This window comes from Beta vulgaris, chromosome 3, assembly GCF_026745355.1.
Source record: "Beta vulgaris subsp. vulgaris cultivar EL10 chromosome 3, EL10.2, whole genome shotgun sequence".
NCBI lineage: Eukaryota > Viridiplantae > Streptophyta > Magnoliopsida > Caryophyllales > Amaranthaceae > Beta > Beta vulgaris.
The window spans coordinates 2,282,623-2,298,443 of NC_079204.1; the positions used below are offsets into that span (position 1 = coordinate 2,282,623).

General features: G+C 36.2%; 1 protein-coding gene across 2 annotated transcripts; it reads right to left on the reverse strand.

Annotated features, from left to right (window-relative positions):
- Positions 1 to 19: 19 nt before the first annotated feature.
- On the reverse strand, positions 20 to 12,750 carry LOC104888035 (altered inheritance rate of mitochondria protein 25). 2 transcript variants are annotated; one of them, XM_010672852.4, is made up of 12 exons: positions 12,220 to 12,534; positions 11,556 to 12,008; positions 10,620 to 10,706; positions 10,027 to 10,068; positions 9,870 to 9,914; positions 4,447 to 4,512; positions 4,294 to 4,350; positions 3,865 to 3,926; positions 3,661 to 3,781; positions 2,313 to 2,390; positions 2,084 to 2,193; positions 20 to 700 (listed from the first exon to the last, which is right to left on the reverse strand). In XM_010672852.4, exons 2-12 carry the CDS (start codon positions 11,979 to 11,981, stop codon positions 667 to 669), a joined length of 1,128 nt encoding a protein of 375 aa, XP_010671154.1. In that variant the 5' UTR covers positions 11,982 to 12,008; positions 12,220 to 12,534; the 3' UTR covers positions 20 to 666. The 2 variants fall into 2 exon arrangements, 1 of the variants encoding a protein (XP_010671154.1); XR_007272374.2 differs by lacking the exon at positions 20 to 700 and having other exon boundaries at positions 2,164 to 2,193; positions 3,603 to 3,781; positions 12,220 to 12,750.
- Positions 12,751 to 15,821: the final 3,071 nt, after the last annotated feature.

The following is a 15,821-nucleotide window of genomic DNA, read 5'->3' on the forward strand; positions in this document are numbered from 1 at the left end:
GAACAATAGAGGCTCAAAGTAATCAGAACAAAAACATCACAAATATCATTAGCTTGGCCCGCAATAGGCAATAATGAGTTCCTGTTATACAAAGTTGGTAATTTATAGTAAATGTCTTGAGCAAGAAAAAGAAATAGATGAAAAAGAAGCTAACAAAAAGAAACCTTAAACATGTAATAGCACCAACACCAAATGGTGCCTGAGTTTATTATAGATTTACAACTTAACACCATTTTGAGAAATACATTGAGGCTTCTTGACAATTTTCAACTTTGTACCATTTCGGGAATCACAGTAAGGCTTGTATAAAGTCCTATGAAACGGAGTAAGAGCTATGTTTAGCAAAACCACCAAAAAAAGTGCCTTTCTACAGTAATTACGTTCACAGGAGTGTCAGTACCAGCCTTAAACAGATAGGCCAATAATGTGCTCTACGTGCCGAATCGTACACTTACAGATTAATTTGCCAGAAACCATAAAAAAAAAACCCTCTGCCCTTGTCTACGTTACAAGTACAGTTAGGTGTATTAGCCCTTCTATAGCTGGTTCCTGAAGGACATGATGGATTCAAGACCATGGAAATGAATTCCTCTGATTCATACTTGAGTAGTTCAGTTTGTAAATTATGTCCGTTTGGGATGCCACAACGCCATATACCATATTATTCTACTCAGTCATGATAAACGGAATGCCCAAGAACCTGTTATCAAAGAAGTAATGTAAGCAGACAGAACACTAACTGAATCTACGAAAAAGTGAACAATAAGAAGAATGAGGCTCACGCTATCATGTGATAAAATTAAAAGCTGTTATGAAGCAACCATAGCTATACACAGGTCATTTGAACTATGAATATGAGTGAAACCAAATTTAAAAGCAATGATTTGTTCATCTTCTCCACCTTTAGGCTATATAGGGTTAAGTCGTCAATGGATCTTTTTGAATATTACAATCTCTTACAAACCTTCATATGTGAAGCCCCAGTTAATAAAGCTGAAGAAATATAGACAGCAACACTCTCATCCTATGTTACTCAGACACGGATTGAGTGTCTACTCGGATACGGGTGTCCAAGTGTCCGACTCGGCTATTTTGTAGAAAAAAGTCAAGTTTTTAGTTTGAAATGAAGTATCCAAGTAAAGTGTCGTGTCGGACACGACACGACACCCCGTTTTTGAGGTAAATGAAGGTGTCGGAGTAACACTGCGAGTCTCATCTACGCTCCCTCTTTTTAAAGTGTGCCAACTATTGCTTTACTCGGAAGGGTAACAGCTTTTGGGGTGTCTTTCTAAGGCATCCCATATGACTTGTAACCTACTAAACAGGTAAAGAAGAGGGGGGTGGTGAATTGGTGATGGCCAAATGCACTGTGAAGCAGATATTCACAAGAAAAGGAAAGGTACTTTTTACATGTTTAACATGTTTTAAGTTGTAGGTAACTGCTTTGGGAAGACAGTCAAAAAAATTGAGACTATTCCGAGTAGAAGAGTATTTGACACTGTTGGATATTTCAACAATTAAACCACCAATAGCATCGGCAAACATGGTTAATACTCACACAGGCACCAAAAGCTGCTATGAGCCTCCATTGCTATACACGCACGTGACTTTAATTATAGTCAATAAAGTAGAAGTGCAGATGCAGACGAAATGAAAACCCTTATGAGTTGCTCATCTTCTTCACCTTCTCTAGCCAAAATTTGTCGTTAATGAACCATTTTAAATATAACAATCCCTCTCCAAGCTTCATATCTGAATCCACATATAATTGAACCACCAATAGCATCAACATTCTACATACATGATTAACGACACACGCGGACCTCAAAATATCCCACTTTCTGCTTCCCTTCTAATTCCGCCATATTTAGCCCCAGAATAGCTCACCTTTTCCTCCTTCACCCACTTTATCTGTGTGCTTCTGTTTTAAGTAGTTCAAACGCAAATGTCCAACTTATTAAATATAACATTGATAAATGCAACTTAAGATTCTGGATGGGAAATGCATACATATTTGCAGGGGACCTTCAGACATTCAAGGAAAGGTAAGTAGTTTCATTAGAAAAAGAATGGATCAGCTTACCAGCTGCCCCCATGTCGAGAGAAAAAGTCATTATCCAGTGACACAGCAAGAGCTAGAGCAACTGCTCTCTCTGAAAGGGTCAATGGACGGGCAATTTCCAAGTCCTCAACCTGCAAAGAAGGTAGGGGAAAGGAGGAAAACTTCTAGTGAGCAGGATCTAATATATCTGGCACAAATGTAGTATATAAGAATATAAGATGTCTCTTCTTCCTTTGGCACAATAAATTACCTGTCCTGCAAGGCCAGTTTTTAATACAGGATCAGAACTCCCAAATCTGATGACATATTGTCCAGCATCTGTCAGCACCTGCATTGCATCCGAGTGAAAAAGGTCAGAACAAGATAACTCTAAACAGACCATACTGGTCAGTGACTCTTGTCAATGTGATTACAGCAAAAACATTCTCTCTTTAAATGCCAAACTCAACTATTCAATAGTTCACAACAGTTCCCATGCCAATATTTGAATAAGCTGACCTCTGAAACAAGGGGTAACTTCCTCAAATCTAGCGATAGATCTAGTTCACATGTAAGTGAGGAACATGACGCCTCACAGATGCAAATATGAGTTTTGAGAATGGAGGATGGGGAAGGAGCAAAGATGGGCCACAATGGGTGAATAAGATCAGGCATCACATGAGAATTTCATACTCAGTTTCTCGACAAACTTAACCTAGTGAGCCTAGGGCACAGTGAAGATAGGTTGGCACATTGCCTTTAAACATTGGCCCGAGCTAGCATGGAAATTTCAAGCTCCACGCCTCCACCATATCAAGATAGGCATGGACAGCTCTTTAGCATTGAAATGTACTGAAAATGATCTTCCATTTTCATCTTTTATTTTCCTCTCAAATTTAATTTAGAAAAGCACACTGAACGGCTCACCAACAATTCACAGCAAACAACACAACGCTAAGAAATTGATGATTCAATTTGCAGCCCCTAACAATGTCACTAAGAACGAAATTTCTCAGATCACCTCACTCAGCTACCAGAGTCACCAGGAATGGATATTGGGGATTTGATCACTACAAACCGTTGTTAAACTAGCCTAGATAGCCCAAATGTATAGCAAGTTGCAAATTCTATAACGTCCTCTCAAAAGGGTGGAGGAGGGGAATGCACATTTGGAAGCATTGATGTTGTAGGGGGATCCAAAATTTGACTGTTTTAACTTACTGGTTAGTACTCACACAGAGCATAAAGTACAATACACCAAAATACCAAATTATAAGTAGTTCTCCAGGAATTGAACTATGATTCACAGACAGGAAGTTCTGCAGAAAAAGGATACTCCCTTTGTGAATAAATAATGGGCCACATCACCTTTTAAGGCCGTACATTATAATAGGCCACGTTCTATATTTAGTAAGTAATATTTTGAAATTTCCAATATTACCCTGAATGGCATCCTCAAGTAAGAAATCTAAAAAGGGAGACATTTTGCTATGGTGGAGAAGAAAAAGAAAATTTTGTAAAGGATAGCTATGATAATTTTACTCAATTCCTCTAGAATTACCTTAACCAAATCCGCCCTATTATCTACAGACAATAGGAGTACCAGTAATAGAACAAACCTCTAAACCAAATCCTCTCCAATCACGATCTATCTGTGCAAGCACGTTTCCATCGATGTCCTTCATAGTAAATGTCCAGTTCCACAAACCAGGATTTTCAACCACAGCGAACTGCTTATTCCTACAAAATATTGATCACAAGTCAAGATGTATGGGTAATCAACAATCAATACATTGACAGTAACACAGCACAAGCAGAATCACCCCAAATATAAATCATAAATCCTCCTCCAGAGATGCCATCGTTGGTGTACCACACCAATCTCCTGTTCATGAACAATTATATCAGAGTTGTCATCTTAGTGGAAAACTGGAATTACAACTGCTGTTTTGAGTGACTTTTTATTAGAAGGAAAGAAAAAAGCTCCACATTGGGAAAGGGGCCTCCATACAGGCTACTTAAATGCCGAGACAGTGGTAAAAGTAATAGAAAAAGGGGTTTACAACAGTGTAGTTGTCCTAATAGAAACACAAGCTGAGTTACGTTGGATCTCTAAAAGTTTAAAAGCTGATATCTTCTCTACATGTGATCATGGCTTTTGAAACTATAACAGTAATTCTGCATGCATGAACTTTTTTTGCATCTTAAACTTATAGAAGCCAAGATCAGGGTACTTTTAAGATCTGACATACCTTTCCGTTAACCTCAGCGTGAATTGAGCTGGTAATCCACCAGAAGGGCCGGCGAATCTAGATTTTACATTGAACAAGTCCCGCAAGTTAACAAACTCACATTTCGAAAAATGACAGATAACAAACACATTAGACGATAAGATCGAATTCTACCCTGAATAGCTCATTGCCCAGTGCATCAGTTATGCATGCAATGAAGGGACGTCTCAGACGAAGAAACTGCAAAATTGCAAAACAGATGCATCAAATTGAAAACTGCCTGCTGTCGACACTTTTAAACATATTTAGACTCAAATCATCATGTAAAAATGATCACAGATAAATTTGCTCAGACTTCTTTCTTGTGAGTAGTGTCAGTGTGTCAACACATCAAACATCAGGGAGTTGAGGTCAACAAAAATCAGCATAAACTTTAGAATTTTACATAATAATAAGCCAAAATGAAGAGAACTAAATTGGCTCCCAATATAATGTATTCTATCAGCCATTTGTAGAAGTGTTTAAGGTTTTAAGCTTAAGGGTGCAGGGTTATCTAGATAATAATATAATATCAAGTCTAATCAGCTAATTTCAAGTGGACTTAAAAAGTCCAGATTAGATTTGCATACAACCTTTTGAAGTCCTTCACTCAATGCATAAAAAGAAAGGGAAACTGGGTTGGTTTGCACTAAAAGTGGATCTAGAAAAAGACTATGACCGTGTAGAATGGGACTTTGTCAGGACATGTCTAGCGGCCGAAAACATTGACCATCATTCCATTTCTCTTATTATGAACTGCATCAACAAGGCCACCTCCTCGGTTCTTATTAATGGAAAAAATCTGATGTTTTCATTCTCGGGGCCTCCGTCAAGGAGACCCCATGTCCCCTTTTTTGTTCAACATATGCCTTGAACACCTAAGTAGCCTCATCAAGCTTGTCATGAAAAGTCATGAACCGCTTTTTGGGTTGGAAAAAACAAGTTCCCATTTCCCATCTCCTTTTTGTCGATGATCTACTTATCTTTGGGAGAGTCGATGAAACAATAGCGTTTAAGCTTAGGGGGATCCTTGAATCCTTTTCAAAAATCTCGGGGCAAAAAATCAATGAGGGAAAAAGCCGCCTCATGTCCTCACCAAACACTAGTGAGGAGCATATAATTCTTTTCCAAAATACCATTAACGTCAAAGAAAGTGAGGATCTAGGCCTTTATCTTGGGATGCCGTTGTCTCATAAGCGCCCTAAGAAAAATAAGGTCCCTTTGTAGTTGATAAACAGGAAGCTTGCTCTATGGAAGGCTAAATTCCTATGTAGAGCAGAGCGTCTTACCCTTATCAAGTCAACCATGAATACAACCCTTATCAAGTCAACCATGAATACAATTGCTTCATATTATATGCAGACTTGTCATTTGCCAAAATCAATTCTCCACGAGCTTGACAAAATCTGCAATAACATCCTTTTGGGCGAAAGCGAGGGTAAGAACAAGATCCACCTTGTAGGCCAACATCACACTTTTCTATCAAAAGCTCATGGGGGCCTAGGGATCCGTAGTCATGTCGTCAATGTGGCTCTCATGGCTAAATTAGGGTGGAAATTGTTATATGGGGAGTCGAGCCCGGCCAAGGAGTGTATGACTTCTAAGCTACGTTACTCCGACACCCTATTCAACCTCGCGTGTCGCGTGTCGACTCGACACGACGCGCGACACGACACGCGACACGCCTGGAAATGGGTGTCGATACCCGTATCGAAAAAGTGTCGCCTATCGACACCCATTTGACAAAAGTAAGAAGAAAAACGCAGAGAAAAGGGTGAAAATATACCTATTTTGTTGAATTCTCTTCAAAATTTGCAATTTAGGGTTTACAAGGTAAACCCTAGATCTGCTAATTGAGGTCGAATTACACAAAAAAAATTCATACTTTATTAGGGCTTTTACTCATGAGGTTAAGCCGCACATAATGGTATGCGTGAGAAGATATGAAGAGAGAAGAGACATCATTGGTGGCTGCCGGCTGCCGGCGACAGAGAGGAGCACTCAATTGGTTTTGCTTCGAAGACGAAGAGTCGTGTATTTTTATTTCTGGTGAAGAATTAAGAGATGGGATATTTTTGTTATGGGCCTCTGTGCACATTGAAAGCAAAAGTACTGCATGCTTTGTAATTTTGTATGGACACCTATTTGGGCCCAGGTGGCTTTTACTTTAAAGCAAAAGTACTGCCTACTTTAAAGCAAAAGTACTGCCTACTTTAAAGCAAAGTGTTATTGTTTAATATAAAAACAAAAAAGTATAATAGTATAAATTTTCTAAATATATTAGTATTGATTTTATTTTTATTAAAATAAAGTGTCGGAAATTTTTTTCCGACACTTTCAATCATTGACGTGTCTAGAATATTGGTCAAGACACTCTATTGACCGTGTCGGAGTGTCGGCCAAATATTTGGAGTAGGGTGTCGGATCCTCCGATCCCCACTTGGATACGACACCCGTATCCGTGTCGGAGTAACATAGCTTCTAAGTATGTTTGGGAAAGCTTTAATACTTCCTTTAGAAAAGGGTCTTTCTTGTGGAAGAATATAGCAAAAGGAGCTAGCCTTCTTAGGACAAGCTTGGCTTGGAAAGTGGGCTCGGGGGAAAAAATTAATTGATAATTGGCTAGGCATAGGCCCAATTCGTGACTTTGTGTTGGACCCCTAAGTGTTAAGGAAGACTCGACCCTTGTTGAAAGATCTCATTTATAACAATCATTGGAACCTAAATAGGATCTCGATGCCCTTCCCTCATTTCATTAAAGATAGAATCCTAGATGTCCCAATTCTTTTCCACACCCATGACCGTTCATTCTCTACCTTTACAACTAAGGAAAGTTCTCTCTCGCTCTTGCTTATAACCAGATCACTAGGAACCACTCGTCTCAAACCGGAAAGGAGTGGGTTTGGAAGCTAACATCCTCCCAAAATTATTCTTCACGTGGTTCATATGGTGGGATCGCATCCCTCATAGAGCCCTCTTTTCTCAAAGGCAGATAATTGCAAGTCCTACGTGTCCTAACTCTCGTGAAACCACCATGCATACTCTTAGAGATTGTCCCCATGCATGTCAGATTTGGACCCTAATTAATCCGCCAACAGCACCACACCTTTTGGGATGGTGCTCTCCCAAGCAATGGCGGAGAACATTAGGACAAACACCAATTGTGTTCGAGGCCTCACATGGGACATGTTATTCCTTCTTGTGTGTTTCGAGTTATGGAAAGAAAGAAATAAACGTGTATTCGAAGACAAACCTTATGCCCCTCCTCACATAACCCTTAATCGTGCCATCACTCTAGCGTAGGAGTTCAGTGCATACCAAGCCCAGCCTATAGCCCCCGCGCTCATCACTCTGTCAAGGCCTCGTTACCCGAATAATTTTATCCATGTAAATTTTGATGCCTCATTTATTAGCATTGAAATTAAGGCTGGTATTGGAGGAGTTTTTTAGAACAGCTAGGGACACTAGATCATCGGAGTGCAATCTACTTCCTATTCCCTTGATCCATATCACGCGGAACTACTGGCAATTCGCCAAGGAATGCAAGAGGCAAGTCGAAGGAATTGGGACCAGATAGTCCTCAAATCAGATTGCCAAAAGGCCGTCCAAATCATTAATATGGAACTCCAGTTTGATGATATGTATAGCGATATTGTTTATCAATGCAGGGAGCTTCGGCTTTAGTGTCAGAAGATGAAGCTTGTGTTTGTAAGAAGGGATGATAACCAAGTGGCAGACAAGATGGCTAAGGAATGTACTAATAGTTCGGAAAACATTGATGTAATTAGGCATTTTCCCCATCCCCCTAACAACTGCAACAACTTGCTACTTACGGATTGTAATAGGCTTTTTGCCATAACTTCTTAATTTATGTCATCCTTATTTCAACCGAAAAAAAAAACAACTTTTGAAGTCAAGAAGGTACAAAATTCAAAACCATACATAAGATCCAACACTTTCAATCGATAACTTTAACTTATTTTGAGAAATGACCATATTTTGGGATGGCCAAGTGTAGAAAAATCAATAATCTGTTTCGGATAGGAGCATAAGATGCTATATTGTCATGATCAGAAAGATTAGAAAGAGAAAAGCTCTGTCCCACTATAGAGATAAAAAAGCTCTGTCCCACTATGACTTTCCCGGCTGCAAAACTTTTTAAGTATCACATTTATATTATATCAAAATCAGTAATTACGTCAATTCAAACATTTATTCCTAGATTGTCCTCATTATCCAATTGTTATTAATTACTAACCCCTCTATTTTTTTTATCTCTCACTTGAAATCTTGGCACTATATGTACTTAGAGAGAATCTTCTCAATTTTTTTTCAATTTATAAGAAAAAATATAGCCATGTGGGGTATTGTTTGATTCGTCTCAATTAGTACATTATTAATATTCAATCGCTATAAGTTTTACTAATATATAGTGAAAGATATTTAAGTTTAAAGAGATGCATTGGGAGACGCACACATAAAAGTGAGAATGATAGAAAAAAAAACAGAGGGAGTACCTCAACAAAATTTTCATTTAAATTTCATAAAACTAACTTAAAAAGTCTTACGTGAAAGGATGATGTAATTGGAAGCATATTCACGTTAGGGAGCCGCGCAGCTTAGTGTATAGGCTACTCTTCTTGTGCACATAACATAAATTATGCTTGCTAGATACTCTCTCCGGTTTTTATTAGTTTACCCACTTCTTTGGGAACAAAGTTCTAGGAAAAATTGGTATGTGGGTCATAGAAGGAAAGAGAAAGTATTAATTTATTCGCATATTTATTGAAGTTAATGTTGTGGACTTGTGGGTCAAGAAAGTAGAGTGAGAAGGTAAAGATAATAATAAATAATTGATTTTGAACATTCCAAAAACAGAAAAAAAGTGGGTAAAATAAGGGACAACTCAAAAAGGAAGTGGTTAAACTAATAAAAACTAGAGGGGATACATATAGAAGAAAGTTCTTAATGCTGAAGTCCAGTCCATAGTACTGCAATTCCGCATCCTCTCAACTCTCAAGAAGGTGGTCGAATAACAGACATCACTTGTCTCCTGTGAAAGATATATAGGGAAAACTGGAAAAGAACAAACAGAGAATTGGATTCCAAACGAGAAAACATGCATATTCCCCAGAGGGAGTGGGAATGCTATTTCTTAGTTCCTACTTCCTTACATAGTTACATACTGAGAAAGTTTCCACATTGTTCTGAACAATATCAGATTATCAATCATGGGCAACCTTAGATACCAGAGATATATGAATATCAGAAAATGATCATACTTTCTAATAGTTACGCAAGATTCCAAGTCAAAAATGTCACCAGTGTTTCAACAGGTCTCCCAATAAGCGGGTAATTGTTTCTATTGATCTTGCCAGCACAAACAGGGAACAAGAAAAGAAAAAACAAAACTGCATACTGTCATTAATATTTCCAATACACATGAAGGGTCTTGTTGGAAGGAAAAGGTAAGCAAAAGAATTCTTCAAAGATAAAAATATGAAAAAGAAATTCAACATGATGGCTATCATAATATTTAGATAATGATGAGTTCTCACCTGTCTTAAAAGGACATTACTCTGTTCACGGATAAAACCTACAGGCTAGATAAAGCACACAGAATATTCCAAGTCAGAGTTATAGAATGAATATCTTCTTCCTCAATAACTGAAATTTTAACACAAAGAGCTCCAAGCAATCATCACATGAACTTACAGACCCAGGGTAGCATACATCCACTATTGCATACCGATTTTCCTGAGAAAGACATACAGTAAGAACTCAAATTTCAATATAGAACTAGAAACAAATATAGCATTGTAGAAAAATTTCAAATACTAAATGAAGATATTGAGAATGCTTAATGCCTGAAATCTGAATTTATTAAGACAATAAGATTTATGATGAAAATATTGGTGATCATTATGAACACCTATCAACTTACTGACGATGCATAACCTGGTGTCGTACTATACTGGTCTTGTGCTGCTACTACTCGAGTAGAGTGCGTAAGGGAAAAATATATTTGCAACAGTTCACGACTCATATCTGATATCTTTAATACAGTCATTGAACAAAAGTCCACAACTCCACAACTCCCTTTGGCTCAACCAAAACCACCAGTAATTTGTACGATAAGTATGTATCATAGTTTAATACTTGATTCAATATTGTGGAATCTATATTTGTCTGTTTCCTAGTTGACCCAGCCACCGAGGGCTCTGTGTTTTTAACGACATGCTGAGATATTGGATTAAATTTATATTGCTTGTGCTCATGTAACAATAAACTAACAAGAACATAAATACCTGCTCAAAGCCAAACACAAGGTTTGCCCATTCTATATGTCGGGTAATCAACAAATTTGACCTAGCAAGAAGAGGAGCGATTTGAACCTGCCAAGTTCACATAAGCATATAAACTATTAGAATAGAAAAGCTAGGTACAACAAATGCAAATGCTCCAAATTAAAGAACAGTAAAGATGCAACTCCAAATACAGTTATAAGTTACAACTTAAAAGGTCATGCAAGCTTGACTAAAAGTGAAAGCACATTACTATACAATAGACCCGTGCGCTACAGGTTATTACAAACAACAGTTGTCAGGCAAAGGGAAATAGCGTATGGTATCATGTCAACAAACAACAGGAAGACAAGTGCCGTTGTGCATATGTGTTGCATGTGATATGGTGACAAAACTAGAGAAACCCGAAGTAACTAAGGCATCTGTTTCGTAGTTGCTTCATACCAAAAGAAATTAGTTAAGCAAGAAAGTTAAAAAGCACATTTTCAGCCATTTCAAAAATTATATAGTTGGACATGAAGATGAAGGGTTGGCTACAAAAAGACGATCAGTGAATGATCTCAAGCTTTGCTCCAAAGAACAGTTCAACACATAGGCTACAATGTCCAGGTCTCCAAGGATGGTATATACGTTCTAAAGACCTCCAAATTAAAGAACAATAAATGAAAAGCCTTTAACCTGTTAGCTGGGAAATATACAGCAATATGTACCCAAACAAACAAATAATGCAGCAACTCATCTATAGACTCGATACACAATTACAGTCTCGAATTCATAAACAAATACTAAGCTCAAAAGTCACAGTTCATTGTCTGCCTCATCAAACCAGGAAGATAAAAAGTATATATAACTACAACCCATATTGTTTCTAACTAAGAGTTTAAAACAAGCACCAAAGAACACACAAACACTTCAAAAGAAGACATATAATATCTTTACCTCCTCAGACGAAGTGGGAGCCAAATATCCAGTAGTAGATTGACTAAGAGGGGGTTGCTCAAATACATGCTTTTCTGAACCATACTCTTCTTTATAACCCTTAAACCTATTGTGTGCCATATTCCTTCTCTCTAATTTCTTTGCCATTTCCTTGTCCAAACCCCAAAGCCGAGCAAGAAAATCTCGGTCCAATTCGGGGTCCTTCCGGGCACTATGCTTAAACCGGCGAGACTCCGGCATAGCTATAGCATTTTTGGACAATTGGGGTTTCCCATCAAAATCAAATTCTCCTCCATGTAATTGATATAAGCCAAGAATTGAACTTCTACTGGCATTGATAATACCAGTTGGATTATTACCCTTTAACACATAATTGCTTGACACACTATACCTAACAATTTGCTGCAAGTTCTTAATCCACCTCATTTTTACATAAGTTTGACAATAAACCTCCTGCAAACATAAACAAAGAAACTAAAATTGAAATTGAAGGTATGACAATAGAAATTTGAATACCCATCATAAATTATCACAAAACATTACAGATATTTCAAGTTTGAACTGGGTTTCTCTTAATTTGTTGAGCAATTCTTGGAGAAAATTATAAAAAAAAAGAGAATTTTCTTTGATATAGAAAAACATTACAGAAGCACAAAGAACTCACCTTTGAACAAATTGAAGCCCGCAAATGTCACTTTTTTCCCTCTCTTAATCGAGGTGATGACTGATGATCAACGTCCTTATGTTAGAAATTTAGAGAAAAATCAATCAAAGAAGAAAACAAAATCAGAAAACGCTTCTTTTGAAACTACCGACCACACTCTATGTCATGACGAGCAATCGGGTCGGTCAGGCTGGGTTGGGTTGAGTATCGGGTTGGTCAAGACGATGGGATTGATCATAAAGTTTTATGTGCACTAATTTTATACGCACGCGATACGTGCGTAAATACGTTGAAAATGGGGATGTAAGAAATTAAACTAGTCGTTAATTATATCTAATAAATTAGGGATTTCTGAATAGTGGAATGTTTTGTTTTTGTAATGTCTTTTTTAAGAAATTAAATTAGTCGTTAATTATATCTAATAAATTAGGGATTTCTGAATAGTGGAATGTTTTGTTTTTGTAATGTCTTTTTTTTATCCTTTTTTACTCTTTTTTTTAATTGAGGATCTGTTCTCCCCAACTTATTTTCAGTTCAGTTCAGCTCAGCTCTATTCTTTTATAACTATTTTGTCAAATATTATTATTATGTTGGTCTAATTTATTTTACTAATTACTCTTATTATTATTTTTTATTTATATATTATTATTATTATTATTATTTCTATATATTATTTTGTTTATTATAGCTTTACTCATTATTATTGCTATTATTATTAGGAGGAACATGATTTAGGTCAAAAGCACAAATAAACCCACGTTTTTTAGCCCATAAACCAATCAAATCGCGTCAAAACGGTTTATGATGCAATTTTGTGCGGTCCGACCCGATCATTATTTTTATTATTAAATATTATTATATATTAAATCTAATTATTAATAAAATAGTAATATTAACTTACTTCTTAGATATTATTGTTATTATATAATCATCATCCAGTATTAATATATTTATACAAATAATATAAAATAATTATTATTAATTATCATTATTATCATTGCTTATTATTATTATTAATAATAATTTATGATTATTAATATTATTTATTTACAACTATCATTTAAAAATATCCAAAATACTATTATTATTATTATTCATTATGATTACTTATCATTATAGTTATTATTTAATATTCATATTATTATTGTTTAAATATTATTTATATATTTATTACATTCAATTTAATTCAATTCAGTTCAGTTCAGCTGTTTTATGCCGAAAAGAACATGCCCTAAGTAGGTAGTTCTCTTTTCTATTTTTACTTTTTTATTAATTACCGTAAGTAGTTACTTTTTTTTATTTTTTGGTGTCATATCCCTCTTGCCATATAGAATAGAGATAAGATAATAAAAACTCCTAGGCTACTCGTTTATCGGACATATATACCAACTCAAAGGTTGGGTATAAAGTTAAACAACCCAGAATTAAATGCCCGTATATTGTTGGGATGAGAAACTCCACTGAGCTACCACCTCTTCTTATAAAAGCTTATGTTATTATTAAATCAAAAACAATGTATATATAGTACATCAATAAATCTAATTAAATAAAGTATCATCCTTAAAAAAAAAGTATGAATAGTCGATTAGGAAAGAAAAGCACTTTTTAGTAATTTAGTTACTAAAGTGCTTTTCAAAATATTAATCCAAAGTAAGTTTCAAAACTCGCGTCTCATTTTTTTTCTATTCATATATGTCGTAATTTTTTAAACTTATTTTGAATTAATATTCAGAATAAAAGTCGATGGCAATACAATATATTTGGAGATAATTTCTTACTTACTATAATTTTTTCACTCTACCTTTGAAGGAGAAATCATGCTTCCTTTTTATATGTAAGTTTGAACAATATTAACCATACAAATCCATTAGAATAATGGTGAACATAACGATGTCCAATTCTGAATACTTTACACTATATGATGACTACTTATGAATATTTTCACTACAAATTGAACATTTTGCATTCAAATTGAAAGTAGTACGTAGAAGTGTTATTTATTATGTGATTATTTGTTGTTGTTTTGTCATCTTGATGTCGTTTTTGATTTTTTTTTTCAATATGTCATCTTTCGGGTTTTGAAAAAATTAAATACTTCTTTTTATACTTTACTTCTTTTTATCTATTCTAGAATACTCCCTCTGTTTTTTTATCATTCTCACTTTCCTGTGCGCGTCTTCCAATGCACGTTTTAAAACTTAGATATCTTTCATTATATATTAGTAAAAATTATAACGATTGAATATTAATAAAGTACTAATTGAGACGAATCAAACAAGACCCCACATGGCTATGTTTTTTCTTATAAATTGAGAACATTTGAGAAGATTCTCTCTATGCATGAATAGTGTCAAGATTCCAAGTGAGAAAGATAAAAAAAAAACAGAGGGAGTACTCTTTACACTTCTTTTGAGATATGACCCACTATTATTTAAATCATTCTATCTTTTAACTTTGGCCCACTATCTTTCCTCGAAATAAACAAAAGGGTATTATATGGAGTTCACTCATGGTACAGTATACACCTAGGGGTATTTTGGTAATAAATTAGAACTTGGATGCTCATTTGACACCAAATTTGCCCATATGAGCATTTTGCTCATTTACTCATTTGTTCATTTTGTAATAAAAGTGTGTGCTCATTTTTTTAAGGAAAAATTGACAAAAATAAGCCAACCTTAACTCGGTCTTCCACATTTAAGCCAACCATTGGATAATCCAGAGTTAATACAACCTTTATATCATTTAAACCAATATTAGGACAGGAGACTCTTGTTACCTGCTAACACAGGTTGCAGCAGGTTTATTGTAATTAATTTTTTTTTCCTTTTTTTTCCTATGATTAATAACACCACTAACCCAACCTCACCACTTACCACCATTAACCCAACCCCACCACCAACCATATAACCCAGCCCCACCACCACTAACCTAGCCCCACCACCATTGAACCTAACCCCACTACCACCAGCCCAGTCGCACCACCACTATTAACCCAACCCCACCATCACCACCACAAACCCAGCCCCCACCAACACCAAACCCAGCCCCACCACCCTGTCAATTCAGTCCCACCACCATTGTCAACCATCCCAAAACCACCCTAAACCCTAAGCCGGAAACCATCCAAACCCCAGCCCAAAACCCCCAAAACCCAACACAAATCCAAATCCGGAATCCACTATAACCACCCAAACCCCTAGCCTGAAACCACCATTTTTCACCCACTGCACCAAGCCGAAATTACAAAGGAGAAGTCAGTGATGGTGGTGGTTGTGGTAGAAGAGAGAGAATAAATTGATGGCAGTGGTTGGTGGTGGTGTCGGTGAATGAAGTGGGAGGAGATTAAGAAGTGGTGGTGATGTCGAATGAAGTGGGAGGAGGAGAGAGAGAGGGGGAGGAGATTAGAAGAAAGAGGGAGGAGATTAATTAAAGAAAAAAGGAAAAAAAATCAAAATATTTTTCACCGGTTACGAACAAGTTACAGGTAATCTAACCTAAATTTGGCTTAAATGATGCAAAGGTTGTATTATCTCTTGATTTTCAAAATGTTGACTTAAATGTGGAAGATTGGGTAAAGGTTGGCTTAATTTTGTCAATTT